This window comes from Crassostrea angulata, chromosome 4, assembly GCF_025612915.1.
Source record: "Crassostrea angulata isolate pt1a10 chromosome 4, ASM2561291v2, whole genome shotgun sequence".
Lineage (NCBI taxonomy): Eukaryota > Metazoa > Mollusca > Bivalvia > Ostreida > Ostreidae > Magallana > Magallana angulata.
Genome location: NC_069114.1, coordinates 42,648,482 through 42,666,057, shown reverse-complemented (window position 1 = coordinate 42,666,057; position 17,576 = coordinate 42,648,482). Strand labels below are relative to the sequence as shown.

Sequence of the window (17,576 nt, the reverse complement as noted above, 5' to 3'; positions counted from 1 at the left end):
GGAATGATTAGAATTCGTGGTGGCTCAATTTTCGTGGTTTTCGTGGGTAGCCCTCGCCAACGAATTTACATCCTCAACGAAAACTAATTATTAAAGGTTTGGTTTACCTACTGAAACAACTGAAAACTGACTCATCCACGAAATTAGATCCCCACGAACAAGCAAAAAACCAACAATCCACGAAAAATGGCCCCCACGAAATTAAATGATTCCACAGTAGTCTGTCCTCAATAATTCTACGTTTTTCTATTTTCATGATATATATTGCATATTTATGCTTAATTTCTATTTTTATTAACTACTTATCTATTCATTTAAGGAACAATTGAGTTATGAAAAATTGTCATTTTCTCTTGAAAACCTCCCGTTACAAAATAACGCCCCTATCTTAACCCTATAAAAATGTATTTTTCCATGAATATTTTATTCAATATAGTTTAACATTGCAAAATATAAATAAACGAGTAGAATTATCATATGATGCAGATATTTCCGACTAGAGGTGACCCAAACTATCAAAAAACAGAGGAACGAACATCTTTATGACAATAAATACTCTCCACTTTCATGGCCCATTCTTCACATAAACAGAGCTTTTGGGTTTATGAAGTGTATTGACTTTGAACCAACATAATATGAAGGTCATGGCAGATATCTTTATAATCAGTGTTTGATTGAGATTATTTCCCATTTGCTCAATCTCGCTCAGATCAAACAAAATTGCCTGTATGTAAGAGGTAATGAGATTGAAAAAGGTTCTATGCCAGCTGGTAAAATATCTAAGTTATAGTTCAAAATCAAAGCAAAATTCTCTCAAATGTTTATCATCCTTTTGTCCAATATTTAAGCGGGCCCCTTTCAGATAGTCACCATCTTGTTTGTTTTTTAATTTCTGATATTGTTTTAAAACAACAGTATTCCTGTCTATCCATACCGTAAAAACAAACTTACCAAATTTTAAGAAGTCTTGTTTTTCTTTTTTCAAAAAAATAATACCCCTCGCAGAAAAAAGAGACATGTTATAATTTTAAGTCTCTTTACAGCAAAAATCACAACAGTGTACGTGGTGTGGATTACTCGCAAGCTACCGCTAGTTGAGTAATTTTATTTACTAGTAAATAAATGAAAACAGGACTGGTAGAATTTTGAACCAATCTGAAATTTTCCTGCAGTTTCTTTTGCCTTTCCGCCGCAAAAGTATGAAGTATACATGTGAACGACAAAATCAAAGCCGATTCATGCTTTGTTTTGTTATTTCTAACTGAAGTTTGATTACGCGGTAAAAAAGTTCCAAAAGTGGTCTTGGCCGAGGAAAATAGTACATCAGCTAAACTATTGAACAAAAAATCTACACCTTCCATCTGTATTTCGACAAAATCGCGTACTTTATCATCTCTAGACAATTGTGCAATTAAATGATGATGTAATTCTACAAAAACAATAGGGCGCAGTTTGACGAGCGTAAATTTAGAACCTTAAACCACTATTTCAAAAATATTTAAGTTAGATTCAATGTAAAAGCAATCTTCTCTGAAATGTTTTTCATCCTTTTGTCCAATATCTAAGCGGGCCCCTTTGTGGTGGTCACCATCTCAATTGGTTTTTTTTTTTTTTTTTTTTTTTTTTTTTTATTTCTGGCTTTGTTTTTAAACAACAGCATTCTTGTCTATCCATACCGTAAAAACAAAGTTACATAATAAGAAGTTTTGTTTTTCTTTTTTCAAAAATATACTTCAAGCAGAAAAAAGAGACATATTATAATTTTAAGTCTCTTTACAGCATAACAAAATCACAATAGTGTAGATTACTCGCTTGCTACCGCCAGTTTAGTAACTTTATTTGCTAGTAAATGAATGAAAACAGGACTGGTAGAATTTTGAACCAATCTGAAATCCTCGTGCAGTTTTTTTTTTCGCCGCAAAAATATGACATATACATGTGAACGACAAAATCAAAGCCGATTCAGGTTTAATTCCGGTATTACATCGTGCTTTAGTTGATTATATGATTTAAAAAAAAATAATAATATTCTATTTATATATGCATTTATTAATAGTGACGTTATTCATAAAACATAAACAACAAAAAAATAATCAAAATTCATACAATGTTTACCTCCTATACTTAAAGGCAATAGAAAATCAGCTCATTGAATATTTAATTCTCTCATAAATTCAAACAAATTTTCTTATCAAACCAATAATCATCATGACCCAGTGTATTTTAAATAATATTTATACATTTCCTTTTCATGATATGATTCCTATATGAAGTAATTATCACAGAATTCAAGTCATATCAGAATCATAAGATAAGGATTATAAAATTCTTATATTAACAAGTTTTTATATCATTCTTATGTGATATAAATATCAATCTAATATAAAATCCACTTTATATCAGCATCAACTGCCTATAAATGATTCTTATATAATTTTGATATACATAACTTATCATATCATATCATATCAGAATCATATTATTGGGATCAAATAGTTTTTTATGAATCAAATTTTATATCATTCTTACGTGATTTCAATATCATTCTGATATAAGAATCACTTCTTACAGCATCATATGTTGCGCATGCTTCGGTAAAGCGTTCCAGCAAACAAAGCAAATATACATAATCCTTAATGAAACGGATATATCAGTTCTAAACAGATACAAAGGGCTTCACAAGCAAAAGCAATCCGCCTACAATAGAACAGGTACCAAAAATATAGAACCCGCCTACATAGGATCCAGTGATGTCCCGGATCATTCCTGAAATACATATTAAGAAGTGTACATTAGTTGTCAATTATTCTTTTTTAGATAAAGAGCTTTGTATAACGACAGAGGAAAATATTCAAAAGATATCTGTAAATCATAAAATATAGTTAAGAAATAAAGTACGAGTTATCGTGAATGTTGCAGAATAACCTCCGAGGTCGAGAAATGTTGTTTAGAAATATAAAAGCCGAGGCGTTAGCCGAGGCTTTTATATTTCAAACAACATTTCGAGACCGAGGAGGTTATCCTGCAACATTCACGAAAACAAGAACTTTATTTCTATTCTACTAACAGTCCAGTATTTCTACAGATCGTTTCTTCTATAGAGAGACGATCTAGGTCATTTTGACGGCTGTTCCGTGTAACCCCAACGTTTTTGTTAGTAATGTTTACATGTATATCGATCGAAGGAATCACATGCAGACGACAAAATTTTTCTTTGGATTTTTATTACTCTTCACTTATTTATAAAATATATTTGAGTTATATACCTAAAATTTTAAGGACAATTTAATACGATTATTACTACTACACGTTATATATTCCATGTAAAAACACGCAGTGAAAATGTGCTGGGGGGGGGGGTCCTAGGAACAGCACATTGATCTCTTAAAGATAAACATTTGAGACAATACACATCGTTTTGACTGGAACTAACACGTGAATTTGACATGGTTTTAAAACTTTTTACGGTTTGAAGTTGTGCTTTCATGATCAGTGCGAGAAAAATAGGTATTTCTGATCTGATAATTTACTGATGACGTTCGTGGTACATGTATATTGGAGAATAATGTCCGCGGCATCTCTTTGATCTTGGCAATAACTGTAGTAGAATCTGTAATAATTTTAAAATATCATATGTAAAAAAAAATTATGCTAAATTTAGAGGTTACTTTTTTTTACCACCCTTCCTCCCTTTCAAACAGAATTTGTTTTTATTAAGAAATTAAGATTGTTTTAATTTCCAAGGCAAGACAAAATGATATGAAATGTTTATCAATTTGTCATTCATATCTCGATTTTTTAAAAATAAAAATAGTCTTCAATCTTTTCAGCATATAAATATTAATCTTAGCTTTTATAACTATATTTCCTTTATATCTGACACACATATATTTTACTTACCTACAAGAGCCGACGTTATTGCAATCGATACATCTTTTGTGACTGATGCAATAACAACTCCGTACTGAATATTATTCAATCCAATAAAATCGACAACTAATACATTAATGAGACAGAAGTAGGCTCCTCCAAGTACTGTATGCAGGATCCCAAATATAGCCAAGGACATAAAATTTGTATAAAATGAAGCAAAAAGACACAAGACACCATTGGCTGTCATTGCAATAGAAAACATATGATACCGTTGTACTTTTTTGTTGTCACTTATGAAGATAAACACAATATTCCCAAAGATGTCACTCGCACCTGCTATAGCTACAAGATATCCCAAAGACGACATTTCAAGTCCTTTGTCGGCTGCAAATGGCGGAATGAATGTAATAGGTAATGCACTGGCAGCTGCAACGAGGAAAGACGAGGTCATAAGAAGAAGGAAACGTCCGTTTCGCAATAAAGACCAGTCAAACAAAGTTTGACATATAGATCTCAATTTCCCTTGGTTTTTAACATGACGGGGTTTATCCATTTTCGAACTAGTATCTCGATCACATTTTGGTTGTACCACCGATGAAATATTTTCTGAATTTACGGTTTTAATCGAAGACTTAACCTTTATGTTGATTCCATCTTCACTCATTTCAATCGATTGAGATTTTTCGTTGCGATTTGAATGTTCATCCAAAGATTTTTTCGAGAATAAAGAATCATCATTTTCGTCAAAAGTCTTATTTACGTACGTATTCTCGTCAAAACTTTCTGAAAACGTCATTTCTTTTGCAATTTTATTATCAACTAAATTAGAAATTCTATTTTGCTTCTCGTCAATTTCTGGTACTGTATTGTCCAATTCTATTTTCCGCATCAACAACCCAATAGGAAGGAATTGCAAATAAAGACCACCAACTATTATAAGAGACCCCCGTAAGCCGTATTCACCGATTAAGAAGACAACCAGAGGAGGCCAAGCCAATCCTCCAATACTTGCTCCCAGATTTGCAACTGAATTTGCAAGTCCTCTCCGTTTCTCGAAATACTCTCCTAATAAAATGGTACATGGAAGATGAGCACAACTAACCGCTAACGCTGCAATGGAAACATTTATTAATTTGAAAAGCAATTACGGTTTCAATTTCATACCGGTGGCAATTCATATGAAGTTTGAATAACCTGTAATATCAATTAAATTTACTTGCATTTTGTTTATTAAGTCTATTTAGATTCGTCTAAAGACAGACATACCATACAATGTGCTCTGACTAAAGAACAGAAAAAAAGGGTCTGGTGCGAATGCATTTCCAATGTTTGAACACAGTCCAAAGAGTGCTGCAACCATTATCAGAGGCCTCTTTCCGATGTAACGCATCCCGACACCCATAATTAGAAGGGCTGGGGGTAAAAAGAAAATTACAAATAAGTAATCACATCAGGTTAATATTTTTAAAATAGAAACATGGAAATAGAATCGGTCCATCGGTCCATCTTCTCTATCACTTATATCTTACTTACAGCTAACACTTCCTACGATTAACACTTATATCTAACTTACAGCTAACACTTCCTACGATTGTTTGTACCGCCAGGACTAAAGAAATCACCGAGGAAGTTGTTGAGTATTTCCTCTGGTATTCGACAAAGAAAATTCCGAAGGTTTTGAACATGCCAACTGTTATGAAGTACTCAACTGTGCTTCCTTTAAAAAAAATTTTAAAACACATTTGAAAATAGATATATTCTCATTTTTTCTAAGGAGAAAGAACGTTATGAACACCTCATAATTGTTGCATTTAAAAAAAGAAATGTTTATGTAGATTCATTCTCACTTAGCATACTCTACTAAAATAATAATACGGGTATAATACGGGTATACAAGCGTTGTCATAAATATTAAGAAAGCTCGATAGTCAACACAATACCCAGCGTAATCTCAATAAAATTTCAAATGTCATTATTTTAGCCGTAAACTGTCAATTAGAATAGAAATTTTTCAAACAGTTTAGCTTCAAAATTTCAACGTTTTCCTAGCACCATAAATTTCTATTTCTCAAGGAGATTGATATAGTGGAAAAAAGGCCACGATCATCGAACCCTCCTTAAACCAATACAGAATTTGACATACACAAACATGGTACACAAAAAGCCAATATTGTTTGCTCCTAACCGTGTGTATATTTTAATATAATATATTTTAGGATGTTTTGTATTTTATGCAATTTAATGCAAAATCCTTCGCATAATTATTGCATTATGCTCTAAATTCAAAGCGTAAATACAAGTAAATGTTGGAATGCAATATGGTATAGATATAGAAATTCTTCAAACTAAATATCAGATCATTGGTAGATAATATCTATTGTATCTTTAAGAAATAAGCATCTTTTTACCTATTCTTTTCTTTTTTAAAAACAATAAAACAAATCATTAGTTAGTCAAAACCTTAACCCAACTATGTCTGCAAAATTAGCATTTTTTAAAGATAATAAGGTAATGTATCAAAAAATTTATCAAAAAATACTGTTCGCATGGGCAATTTAAGTGACTTATAAATACCAAAACTAAACGTGGTTTCTTTCCCGATTTTAAAGACGAATTTATCTTAAACTTGCCTAATGGTTAACTAAACAAACAATGAATTAAATCATTAATACATATTGGTCAATTTCTATTAGTCATAACTATTCAGCATCAGGACATTCTATAAAATTGACGAAATCATCCATTACTGCTGTGCAAATTGAATTTCTCTTAGATATGCTTGTGTTATAAGCACAATAATTTTGTTTATTTTATTTATTATCATTTTATATGATATTTTCCCCATGCATATGATTGATCGATTGCTGTCATATGATCGTGCTATAAATTCTGTTACAGACCTTGTCAGGCTTAAAATAGAAAACTTTTAGACCTAACTATACTAAAACTAGAATTTTATGAGTTTTCATTGCAATGCTAGGTGTTTTAACGTACGTATGTTTGAGTACACAGAAAAAGTAGAACATGTAGTGATCCAGATTATTCATGCGCTACTTTGACCTCTTGACCCAGTCTGATGTTATGCAGGAATAACAGCGAAATGGTCAAATAGTGTTATAAAAGGAATACATTTGTATGTATAAATATACGTCGATAATATAAAGTGTAATTGAGTCAAGCGGAGAATAAGATGATATCCGTCAAACTTTATGAATGGGATGATTTTATGCTGAAAAGATATCATTATTATTTTATATGGATTTATTGATAATCAGATTTTAAAAGACAGAAAGTAATATTTACAAACAATGGAATCAATAATCAATCGATACTGGGGATGCCAATCGCTTGCAGAATTGCTTATTCTAAAATCGCAATGCTCTGATTTGAACATATTTTATTGTATACATATATATAAAATACATCTACAAATGGTTTGGACACAAGTTCTGACAACTTACTAGGTCTTTACCATTAAATAGAAAAATTATACAAAACTTACAACTGTTATTGCATGATATAGAATTATTATTACGATAAATGAAAATAAATGATATACTAGTATACGAAAATAAGAAACATGCACATAAACTATATTAAACATATTTTTGCTGATGACACTTCTATATATGTTATTGTTGACAATGACACACATGCTGTAACAAATTCACTTGTTTCTGATCTTGACAAAATATGTAAATGGTCTGACATATGGGCAGTTGATTTTAATCCCAGTAAAACCAAAAACCTTGATTTCAGTAGAAAAAATATATCTCATCCCCCTGTGCAGTTTGGTGTCCATGGTCCATTTACACAAAAAGTTGATAGTCACATCCATCTTGGAGTAAATCTCCAATATGATGGAGGTTGGAAACAACATATTAATTCTATTCATGAAAAAGCTTGTATAAGGTTACACCTATTGAAACTTGTTAAATATAAGCTATGTAGATGCTCTCTAAAAAAATATATTTTTCATTTATAAGACCAGTTTTAGAATATGCTGATATAGTTTGGGATAATTGTTATGATAGAGAAGTTAAACTTCTAGAAGATATTCAAGTAACTGCTGCAAGGATTATATCAGGTCTTAGAAGTAACTCATCCAGGTCAGCTCTATATGATGAATTGGGTATCGATCTACTATCAGATAGAAGAAAGGTTCATAAACTCACATTATTTTATAAAATGGTCCATGGTCTTGCTCCCAAATATCTACAGGATTTACTTATGCCATGTACACCGCAAAATAATTACTCACTAAGACACCAAGATGATTTTAAATTTGTTATACCCCAGATAAAGACAACTGCCTTTATGAACAGCTTTCTACCTTCATCTATAAAATTATGGAATGAATTACCTCTTCACATTAGAATTTTACCAACTGAGTCTTCATTCAAAACAGCCATAAAAAACATATTCTTTAGAAAGCCAAACAAACTTTATGACTTTGGAAACAGAAAAGCAAATATTATACATTGTCAGATAAGAAATAATGCAAGCAATTTAAATGCTGACCTATTCAATCATTTTTTGTGTGAAAATTCTATTTGTGATATGTGTGGTTATGTATCTGAAAATGCTTATCATTATTTTTTTGTCTGTCCACATTATGATGCACAGAGGCAAGTTTTTATACAGTCAATAAGTAATTTACACTTAGATATCCCCATCTCTCTGGACTTATTGTTATATGGGGACAGTAGTTTGCCTTATAACGAAAATGTTGCTATATTTAAGATTGTACATGATTATATATTAGCTACCAAAAGATTTAAGTTTTAATGCATTATTCACACTGTCACTCAAACAGCTGAACTGCTAGCTTTCTACAACTATTTTTCATTTTGTACATAAAAAATACCCGGTACCAAGCATTTTGATTCCACTTATTTTTTTTTTTTTTCCTTTATTTTTCTCTACTATATTCTATTGTCACATTGTACCATCAATGTTTGTCAAATTGACTGTTAAAGGAGAGGGCTCAAATAGGCAGATTGCCTGCTGCTCAATCCTATTATGTGATATTTTTTTACATAATAAAATATTGTTCAAACAAACTATATTAAACAAATCTACCAGTTTCGTTGATGTACAATTGAACTAATGAGAATAACTGTTTGTTAAAATCAATAATGACTCATCGCCCCATAATAAAAGATGAGTATTAATTATATGAAAATGATCTAGTTGTAGCAGATTAAGAAAAAAATTATTTCTAGCGATTGTATAATTTTTGCATTTGAAGAAAAAATGGTAAGCATCTTCGGGTGATCCACAGCGACAATTACCGCTTTCTATAATATTTATTTTGTGTAAATCATAATTGAGTATGCAATTGTGTCTAAGCTTAGTATGTATTATGTTTAGCTTGCGCTTACCATGTGTAAAAAAAGAGGGAGCTTTAGCTATGTTTTTAGATTTATATAATGAATTCATAAATCTTTGTATAGAAGTTTCATTTCTTACTCCTATACTGAATGTATTCCACAATTGAATAGTGTCCGGTACAAATGATTTCTTAAATAATTCTGTTCTACACCTAGGTAAACTATAATTTTCAATGTTCCTAGTTCTATATGCAGAGTCGTTACTCCTGGTATTAGGGATGATCTGAGATAGATATTCAGGGACACACTTGTTGTGGATCTTGTACACAGTGGTAAGTTTAGACGTCATTCTTCTAGCAGAAAGAGTTTCCCAGCCCGTTTCAAAATATAAGGATGTTTTTGATGCAATAATTGGTAACCCTGTAACAATGCGGGCAGCATATAATTGAACTTTTTCTAACTTGTCAATGTCATATTGACTACAGCCATCCCAAACAACTGAGGCATATTCGAGAATTGGCCTTACAAAGGTAATATACATTTTGGATAGGCTGCTTTTTCCAAGACTAAATTTAAGTTTTTTCAAGAGACCTAATTTTTTTAGTGCTTTGTTTACTATAATATTAATGTGCTCCGACCATTTAAGATCGCTTGATAGATGTAAACCTAAGTGTTTGTGTGTTGTGATATATTCTAACTTACAATGCTGAAAAAATATGTCGGGTAGTTCATAGCTAGATTTTGTAGTAAAAAAGACAGCATTAGTTTTGTTTGGATTGAATTTAAGTAACCATCGACTAGACCACTGTTCCAAAATGTATAAATCATGATTGATATTGTGTTCAATGATAGATAAATCATGCGATGCATATTGGATACAATTGTCATCTGCGAAAAGTCGACTAAATGATAACATATTTTGTGAGACATCATTAACATATATCAAAAAAAGCAAGGGTCCTAACACTGAACCTTGCGGTACACCCGATTTTATACAAGTATTAGATGATAAAACATCTTTGTACATTACTTTTTGACTTCTATTACATAAATAACTTGTAAACCATTGTAAAATGTTGCCGGATATTCCGTATGTTTCTAATTTAAAAAGTAGACCTTTGTGCCATACTCTATCAAACGCTTTTGATAAGTCACAAAAACAATACAACATGATTTCCCGTCATCAATACTTTTTACAATATTGTGATATGTTTCAATTAACTGGTACACAGTTGAGTGGCCGGGCAGAAAACCAGCTTGATATTTATAAAACAAGTTGTTGCAATGAAAAAAATTATACACATGTTTAAAAATTAAACGTTCCATTAATTTACTAACACAGCTCAATAATGACACAGGTCTGTAATTAGAGGCTAGAGAAGGATCATCCTTCTTAAACAGTGGGATAACATGAGCAAGTTTCCAATTCTTTGGAAACTTATTTTCAGACAATGACCTATTAAATAAAAGACACAAGGGCTTGGAAATAGTAAATTTTTTGAGTTTAAGCATTTTGTGACTAATATTGTCAGGCCCAATAGCTTTGTTTGCTGGCAAAATTGAAATGATATCTATAATTTCTTCTTCATTAATAATATATAAATAGTGCCTGTTTGGGAGGGTAACAGTTGAAATTGACACCCCGAGAAAACCATTGTCAACCGACGCGAAACTATTTATTTTGTTATACTGAATGTCTTTTTTAAAATTTTTAAGAAAATTTTACTGCTTTTATATAGGAATAACGTGAATTCTACAGCGAACCGTACGCGCACAATTTTCGCGCATGTAACATTTTTAATGTTACCCGTTGCCAAGTGCGTTGCTAACGCTGAGGGTAATAGTAAATATTATTAACTGCGTCTTAACCAATCAGATTTCAGTATTTAACATGAAAGTATAACAACAATATTTGATAATTTATTATTACAGAGTGAATACATTGACGGCAACACATGGCCTGTGTCATACACATTACAAACAGATGAGAAAAAATTGTTAAGAAGCTCCACTTTATCTAATTCTGAAAAAGCTACAAAGTGTTCTCCTTTGTCGGAGACATGTTGTATAGGTGGAATATCTGAACTTGATTTTGTTTTAAATGTGTCTTTCATGAGTTTCCAATAGAGCTTATTATTGTCTTTGAATGCCTCATCTAAATGGAATTCAATGTTGTCATAGTAGTTAGAAAGTGCATGTTTTTTCATATTGTTAACCTGATTTCTAGTATTTCTGAATTTGATCCAGTCTGTTTCGCGATTATATTTTAGAGCCAAATTACGTAAACGATCACGCTTTCTAATTGTTCTCCTTAACAGCGAATCGAACCATGGCTTATCTTTCGGCCTAATTGTAACCGTCTTCTCTGGAATGCATTCGCGGATGAGTGTCAATAATTTTGATGAAAAATTTTAAGTTGCAGAATCAATGTCTTCAGCGTCGCATATTACACTACTCCAATCAGTATTCATAATGAGCAAGTTTAGTTTTTCGGTATCTGCATGTTTATATTGCCATATTTTTCGGGTATACGAGCGATTTAAATTATATTTCAGAGAAATAGAAATAAAAGTAGCCCTGTGGTCACTGACGCAAGTATCGACATTGAGAGTGCTCGCTTCAATAACTTCGATGCTGTTTGTAGTAAGAATTGGGTCAATCAGTGTTCGCGTAGTATTCGTGATTCTCGTTGGTTGAGAAATTCTATTGGTGAGATTGTTAATGGACAAAATGTCGCGCATTTCGTGTGTGTTTGGGATATTTAAAAAATCAACGTTGACATCGCCTACAATGATGATTTTATCGGATATTTCATTAACTTTATCTAAGGACCATAACAGATTATTCCAAAATGTAGAATTTGTGTGAGGTGGACGATAAAGACAACATAGAAAGTATCTACAGGTAAGTTCTTCAATTTCTAGCCAAATACGTTCGACATTGTTTGGTTCAAGGTCTACGCGTCTACGAGCACGAACGGCATTCGATAAGTAAATCATTACACCCCCGCCAAAAGAATTTCTATCTTTACGGTAAATGGAATTAAAACCATCAAGTTCCAATTCTTCGTCTAAAATGCTGTCATCTAGATGAGTTTCAGTGAAGCATGCAATGTCAAAATCGTGCAAAAAAATGTTTAAAAAATCAGGTTTGTGTGTTATGCTTCTTATATTCAGGTGAATAATGTCAAGTACATGTTCATACACAGGACCTGGGTTCAATTCAACATCTCCTGACAATAATGAAATGAAACAGTAAAATTGGATGAAAAAACTAAGATCCAATGAGAAAAAAACTAATAATCGAACAAATTTTAAAGCACAGTTGCTTAAATATCTCAACAGATTGTTCAATATGACATCATTATATTGAAGAATAAATGTAGAAGATTTGCTTAAATATCTTCCAACGTAGTAGAACTTCCCTATTGCAGCACGATATTGAGTGAGAGTATCACCCATTATCTAAAAGTTCAAAATCTAGGTAGGTAACAAAAGCAATCATAGAAGTGCTGCATATAGGATACTTATTTATATAACATGGTATTTTGATGGATAAATAACAGTCATAAGTTGTCATATGTTCATCAAATAAATAATAGGAAAAAATAAAAAGGTTCAAGAAATAGGAACAAAAAAAGTAGAAAAAAAGAAATGGGAGGCGTCCAATGATATGATTTGTCTTTATATACATAACATAGAAAAAGTTTGGATCCGCCTCTGGCAAAATAATAAAACAAAAGCAAAGTGTGTTACAAGATATGTTGCGTATAAACACAAAAAAAAAACCTGTACAATGACTATTGGTGCAACTTACTTCCGATTTGCATAAAACAAAGGGAGCACCAATTAAGGTAATGGAGTAGCCCAATAAATCAAACAAATATTTACATGTGTAGGCATACTTAGTCGTACATGTATTGAAGGCTAGACAAGATCCTACAAATAAGACTGGGGGTGAGATTCCCAGAATGATCGGCAAAAGAAGCCGAATTTGCACACAAAACGACATAGAAAATAGAACTAAGCTCCGTTTAATATTGAAAATAAATACATTACGTGATGTTATGAATACATTAAATAGCACATGTATAAATGTTTGTATAGTGGGTTTTTTTTTTTACGGTACGGTCAAGATCTCGATGTTTACGATCTCGGGTTTGCGCTGGCCTTAGGTGTTGATGAATAGGGTATGTTATCACCCGCAGAGAAGGATTCGAGATCATCCGGCGAGTTGATGACCATTTTCTTGCCGTTTACCCCCAAAAGTTTAACGTAAACTCGGCCATCAAATGTCCAACAACTGTTAATTTTCTTTTGTTTCACGAGTGCGCGGGCTTCACTATAAAGGTGTGCTCTTTTGTGGGTCAGGGCTTCGTTAATGAAGATTCTGGCAGTTTGTTTGGACGGGTTATTGTTATAACCTTTCAGATTCTTCTTGCTTCCATAGACTTTGGCCCGGTCGCGATAACTGACAAATTTGACAATGATATCACGTGGACCGCGACCGGAGGCTGGTCTTCCTACTCGATGAGATCGGGAGATGCTTTCGAGTGCTATTTTGTCTTGCTTTTGTTTGAACATAATGTTGTTAAATACATTCAGCACAAGCGTATCGGTGTTTTCATTTTTTTCTTCGGGAATTCCGGAAATTTTTAAACAATTTCTTCTGGAGTATTGCTCCATTTCATCTAATCTAGTTGAGAGTTCCTCAATCTCCGAACGTAGACCAGCAATCTCTGGGACTAATATACCAGCGATAGCTGTTTTAAAGTTATCTTTCTGAAGAATCAAGGCTACTGCTTGCTTTATTGAATTCTCATCAGAGGACAGCGAGTCGAGGATATCGCTTAACTTACTTAGATCACTAGGGAGAACGAGACTACTGTCCTCTCTCAATCTTTTGTGTGGGTTGATTTCTTCTTCTACAGATACTGCAGATGACAGTGGTTGTTCAGACATTTGTTTATCATTTGACATAGTTTGTGCCGGTATTGTCAAAGAGAACACAACAAAACAAAACAGAACTTTATATGGTGAGATGGAGTTCACAATGGCCGACACCCTGGGTCGTGCCGAGTGGACAGGTACACAAGATTCACAGAAAGTAAATAAGATTTTCAAAATAACGCTGTATAGAATAGTATGCTGTATATGAAACTTACAACAACGATTGGTCACATAATCTTCGTAGAAATCACTCAAAACAGAATATTTTTAGCGGAGGTCGGAGCTCAAACACCTCTCTCACCTACATGATGACTGTTCAAAAATGCTCTCCTACAGATTAACCGGTTACTCGTGTAAAAAAAACAAGCAATGAAAAAAACAAGCAACGCATAGTACTTGTACTCTTTTCTTTTTTCATGTCTTATATAACACGAAAATAATATTTTGTAGAGGTGTAAATCTGAATATTTCATAAAAATTGTTTACAACAATACGTACTTAGTATATATTGGAAAAACTGAAACAAAGAGCAAACAGTCGTAAAATAATTTCCCTGCTTCAATTTTGTGGTCAGTTAGAAATAAACACGTGAAAGGTAGTAAACAAAGGTCGATCTATCAAAGTAGAATGATGATGTCATTTCGAGCTGTAAATGTTGTTTGAAATAGGAGTGGTTATCCTTTATGATGTACACTGTGTAGAATAATTCATTTGTTTTGTGGTAACTTAATGTTGTAAATTTCAAAAATCTAAAAAATAAACACATTAAAAGTATAGCTATGTAAATACAACTATAATAATTGTTATCTGAAATTATCACATTATAAGTATAATAATGTAAGAACAATTATAATAATTGTATCTATCTCAGAGTCATTGCAGTAACATGAATTAATGATTATATAAAAGCTGAACTTACAGGCCAATTGCGCTTTGTTTAACGGTAAATGTAACAATTTACTCCTAATCGATTGCAGTCCCGGGGCCTCAGATATCAAATTTAGAAATTTCTAAAATCAATTTAATGAAATTGTTTTGATATATAACGTTGACCGAATACTTATTTTGAAACCGTTTAACATCATTCTGACCGATTAACCGGTTAGAAATTGTTATCATTTCTCTTTTTACAAAATCCAGGTCAAGTCCTATTCTAGAAGCTATATACTATAATAAACCTTAATAAAACTTGCAATTTCTTTTACGCAGTAGAGTTCTAATTCATTACGGATAAGATCTACATTACAAAAAAACTTGAGTAAATTGTAATTTTAAATAGTTTCTTACCGAATAAAATGACCCAAGCCCAACCTCTGTCCACGGAAGACGAGGAGCATGTTTTGAAGTGGACCATATTCCGAGCTTACAGTTGAAAACAAATATGATGGCTACAGGTAGTACATCTTCTAGGGAGATACCCTTGTTTACGTCCACTGAATATTCTCAGGTATAGGACAGTACGTTACTACCAGCTAAAAACAAAACCAGGTGAATCTGATGATCTTAGTGTTATGTGCATTATATATATGTACACCCTGAGGCATATGGATATCTCATTTGTATTCTAGATGCACGCGATGTATGAATTCGTTAAACTTTTGAAAAATGCGTTGTTAGTTGTAATGTATTGGTGGGTGAATACTTCAATATTCGTTGATATCCTTTCCTTAAATTTCAAACAGGCTGGATTCTCAGAAAATGTTTAAATTTAAAAGGGGGTTTAAGAACTGCTGTTAGAGATTGTTATCGGTTATTTGTCTTCCTCTTTCAGTTTCTTACAGTCTATATATAAAGGAAACAAGTTTTTCATGTCATTTGACCATAGGTGTGATATGTTAAAGGCAAGAATCCCCGAGTGGATTAGATTTCGTATACAGTGAAATGGCGCTCAACTTCAACAAAGTTAACTTCAATGTCCGAAAAACCTCTGTGAATGTGACTGTGCCGAATTCCCCGGTCGCACGTCTTATGTATTACTTGAATAGTACCTGCTCACTCCTACAGCTGGATACCTCAGACTCCCCGAATCTACAAAGATTGACCCTGTACAACTCGTCTTGGATCCTGACCACCGCACAGAAACGAGAGCTGACAGTTCTCTGCTCGATTCTATCCCCGGAGAAGTTACTGAACAAATGCATATTCATTGATAAAAGTCTCACGGGACTGAACGATTTTTATGAAATCTCTGCTGTCCATAACCAAATGCTGGTGTCCAGAAGTATCCTTATCAACGGACAGCGGAAGCGAGTCAACAAGATAATGATTTGCCGCCCTGTCTGGCTTCAGAGATACTGGGAAGAGCCAATGCGAACCATGTTATTTCTCATGAAAACTGGAGCAATTTAGAAGAATTTAAGCTATGTAAGGAAGGAACTTTTTATTACACGTGATTAGAGATGCAAACTTGGTTACTTAAAATCTTAAGACGGTATGCTCTTGTGAAGATATGTCAATCTTTCAAACTTCAAACTTTTTGTTTATGTTCCGTTTTAAAAAATACAAGAGCATTATAGATTTTGCATGCTGGTACTTAAATTTTAACTGTGGTAATTATTATTTTGTTTTTAGTAGAGAATCAAATAGGAGGTTTCACTGCTTAATGTGTGCTGTGCACAATGCTTTGGATTGTGATATGATCAATGCAATAAAAATACAGAAAACGTCTCTTGTTCAAAATTATTCTTTTGTGGTGACTTCAAAATCATTAGTATGGTACCCCAAAACCTGCCTATATTTGCCATGAGCAAATTCACATAAGGTAACAAACAAATCATACGGAGATAAGCATGAGGTTTTGAGCCAAAAGTAATGCAAGGATTTTTCTTCAAATCCAATATTTCGTTGGCATGTTTTGACATAATGACACCTTAAGCTACTGCGCCGGTTGCTATACCTCATCATTTACCCAAAATAAGCTTTTGTGCAATAGTACTTATATATTAACATCTACTAAGTATTTAATTGCCTGTTTCTACAAAACATCGAATGTATTTATAAAACCAAAAAATCAAGTTAAAAACATCAAATCAAATGAAATGCAAGAATATTGAGATTTCTTTCTCTTTTTCGTCTTGGTTTAATATTCAATCGCAGTAAAGTTAATATCCCTGTGAAAAAAAAAATTATTTACAGTACATACCAATTTTGAAACTTCCTTTCTCGGAAATAATCTGGCACGCTCTTACCTCAATCGTTCCCCATCGAAACTGTGATAACGAAGAGTATACAAGAATCATTGAATATACTGGTCAATATCGTATGCATTTGATAACACCGTATCGATCAAGCCAATTTAATCAAATTAACTGTGTATCAATATGTACTTACCTTTATTTTTTTTTCAAAGACATGTTCACTTAGTGGTGTTTGCTTAAAAGCGTATAATAAATAAGGTGTACTTATTTATAAAATTTATTAT

General features: G+C 32.6%; 2 protein-coding genes across 2 annotated transcripts; both read right to left on the bottom strand.

The window, feature by feature from the left end:
* Positions 1-1,888: 1,888 nt before the first annotated feature.
* LOC128180444 (monocarboxylate transporter 5-like) lies at positions 1,889-15,618 on the bottom strand. Its single transcript, XM_052848568.1, has 5 exons — positions 15,443-15,618; positions 5,447-5,590; positions 5,140-5,286; positions 3,901-4,983; positions 1,889-2,766 (listed from the first exon to the last, which is right to left on the bottom strand). The coding sequence occupies exons 1-5, from the start codon at positions 15,507-15,509 to the stop codon at positions 2,657-2,659; spliced, it is 1,551 nt and encodes a 516-aa protein (XP_052704528.1). The 5' UTR covers positions 15,510-15,618; the 3' UTR covers positions 1,889-2,656.
* LOC128180457 (uncharacterized) lies at positions 13,323-14,892 on the bottom strand. Its single transcript, XM_052848583.1, has one exon. The coding sequence runs from the start codon at positions 14,183-14,185 to the stop codon at positions 13,352-13,354; it is 834 nt and encodes a 277-aa protein (XP_052704543.1). The 5' UTR covers positions 14,186-14,892; the 3' UTR covers positions 13,323-13,351.
* Positions 15,619-17,576: the final 1,958 nt, after the last annotated feature.